The sequence below is a fragment of the Cydia strobilella genome, chromosome 1 (assembly GCF_947568885.1).
Source record: "Cydia strobilella chromosome 1, ilCydStro3.1, whole genome shotgun sequence".
Taxonomy (NCBI): domain Eukaryota; kingdom Metazoa; phylum Arthropoda; class Insecta; order Lepidoptera; family Tortricidae; genus Cydia; species Cydia strobilella.
The window spans coordinates 8,299,307-8,301,888 of NC_086041.1; the positions used below are offsets into that span (position 1 = coordinate 8,299,307).

The window sequence follows — 2,582 nt, forward strand, 5'->3', positions numbered from 1 at the left end:
CGGACTAATCCCAGCACCTGCATCGGCAGTCAATTTCGTAAAAATCTGTACCTGCACCAACTCTTGGGTTAGGTTGTCAATGGCGGACCCGAGGCTCCTTTACGAAGCAACCAGAAAAGCGTCAAGATAAGTCTTGTATTTGCAGTTGAACTTCTCTGGTAGCCAACAAAGTGAAAAAATTTTTTTTGAAACAAACTTTTGGTGAGGTGAGATAAATGCACTTAATTCGGTGCGGAACTTTGAATTAATTATAGGGGCAACAAGTAGATACGGAATTCTATTATCGCCCCGGGCTGGAGTTCACGGTCGCGTCGTCGTCTGTGACTCTGTGTAGCTTCGAGTGAAAGGGTGCGCTAGTATAAAAGCTCCCAACACTTCTCATCAGATATCATTCAACACACTCGATCAAAACGCCACACAATGGCATTCAAGGTATAATAATATGCCTATGAGTACAAGCCTCTGTGATTGTGACTGTGAATTAGAGTAATTAGTTATGTAAATTAAAATTAATCTAAAGATCAAATCCATCACGTCAAACAGTGTTAAGGGGCCCACTGACTATTATTCTGCCGGACGTTATCGGTCTGTCAGTGGGCCCCTTTACAAACAGGCCGATATCGTCCGGCGGACTGACAGTCCGTGGGCCCCTTTAGAATTGACTAGAATTAATATAAACGAGACCAAAGTAATAAATAACAGTCCATACTATAATTCACAGATCAATCGTTTACAGATTCGCTCAATAATTCAGTACATCAATTGTTTGTTTACAGTTTGTGGTACTCGCTTGCTTCGTAGCGGCCGCTAGCGCGGGGGTAGTCCCCGTCGGCCCGGCCTACCACGCCGCTCCTGTGGCCTACGCCGCCGCTCCGGCTTACCACGCCGGTCCCGTCGCTTACGCCGCCCCAGTCGCTAAAGCCGTCGAGGAGTACGATGCGCACCCACAGTACAGCTTCGCCTATGACGTGCAGGACGGTTTGACCGGAGACTCCAAGACCCAGCACGAAACCCGCGACGGTGATGTCGTACAGGGCTCCTACTCCGTGGTTGACCCCGACGGCACCAAGCGCACTGTCGAGTACACCGCTGACCCGCACAACGGATTCAACGCCGTGGTTCACCGTGAGCCTGTTGCCGTGAAGGTTGCCGCTCCTGTGGTCGCTAAGGTCGCCGCCCCCGTGGCCTACCACGCCGCCCCCGTGGCCTACCACGCCGCTCCCGTGGCCAAGCTCGCATACGCCGCCGCACCCGTAGTGCACGCCACACCGGTTGCCAAGTTCGCCGCCCCAGTCGCCTACCACTCTGCCCCCGTCTACCACACCGCTCCCGCCGCATACTCTGCCCCTCTGTACCACCACTAAGCAATAGCGATGCCAAAACGTAGAATTAAGTTTTATATTAGCTGATACTTTGCTGATACTACGCTTAAAGTGTGATTTACGATAGAATAAATAATAATTAATTAAATTATTATTTTCTACATGTTTTTTTATCTTATACCATCAGCATACCACGTCAAAAGTATTGTCTAATAAACTAATAAAAAGAGATATATTTCTATATGTAGAATAATTCAACACAACATGCATAAACTACTCATATACATTTTTCTTCTTCTTCTTCTTTTAAAATTATGGCTTCAGCCCAGTGGGACTATTTCGCCAGTATCAAGGTATTGAGAGGTTTACAAACGACAAAAATTGTACGGTTGTACAAGACAGTGTACGGTGATTTGTTAGCTCTTGTAAATCGATAGCTAGTCTTTACAAGAAGCACGTGGACTACAGGCCGTTGACTCCAAGATGGTGGTTAAACGCGCTTCAAAATTAATTCTCCATTCACTGCACACTACCACATTAGTTTACTGTATAATAAGCTATCGATATTACACTTTAAACAATATTAATAAGCAAAAAACAAAGTAATTAATCACGATGCTAACTATCAAGATGGCGCTCGAACCGGAAGTCCATATACATTTTTATGTCCTATAAATTAATATCATCATTGAAGTGACAAGTGACATTTGACATTTCGAACTATGGAAAAGACCACCATCTACACTAGCGCCCCTAGCGGCGAATTCATACGCGTTAGCCCTCATTATGATTTGAACTAATTTAATACGACTATGTAAAGTTGTTACAGTGGACACCTACCTGTGAAATAACGAACATATATTTTATTTGATTTGGCTGGCTTATTAGGAAATATTACGCGAAACTCTGCGCAGGGGGCGCCACTACCACGATCTAATGGTCTATCGCAAAACAAGACAATCGAAATTTCGTTATCTAACATCTTTGTCACTCGGGCATATTCGAGCGATAAAGAGGCAGATAGCGAAAATTCGGATTCGCGTTTCCCGGTAAACATGGTTATCTGTAAACGCTGTAAACATGGAGACTATATAAAGGAGTCAAATCTCTATATATGAAATTTGGTCGGGTTATTTGTTGCCTTATATGGTTCATGTTATACTCATGTCCCAGAGCCTAACTAGCGCCACCAGAGATATTAGGAACTATTATTTACAGCTGTAAGCTGGTCACTTTTGCAATAATTCTGCCATAAGAGAT

At 44.5% G+C, this 2,582-nt stretch overlaps 1 protein-coding gene across 1 annotated transcript; it reads left to right on the forward strand.

Annotated features, from left to right (window-relative positions):
• Window positions 1-369: 369 nt before the first annotated feature.
• On the forward strand, window positions 370-1,451 carry LOC134756232 (larval cuticle protein A3A-like). The gene is made up of 2 exons (XM_063693063.1): window positions 370-432; window positions 777-1,451. Exons 1-2 carry the CDS (start codon window positions 421-423, stop codon window positions 1,362-1,364), a joined length of 600 nt encoding a protein of 199 aa, XP_063549133.1. The 5' UTR covers window positions 370-420; the 3' UTR covers window positions 1,365-1,451.
• The last annotated feature ends 1,131 nt before the right edge of the window (window positions 1,452-2,582 follow it).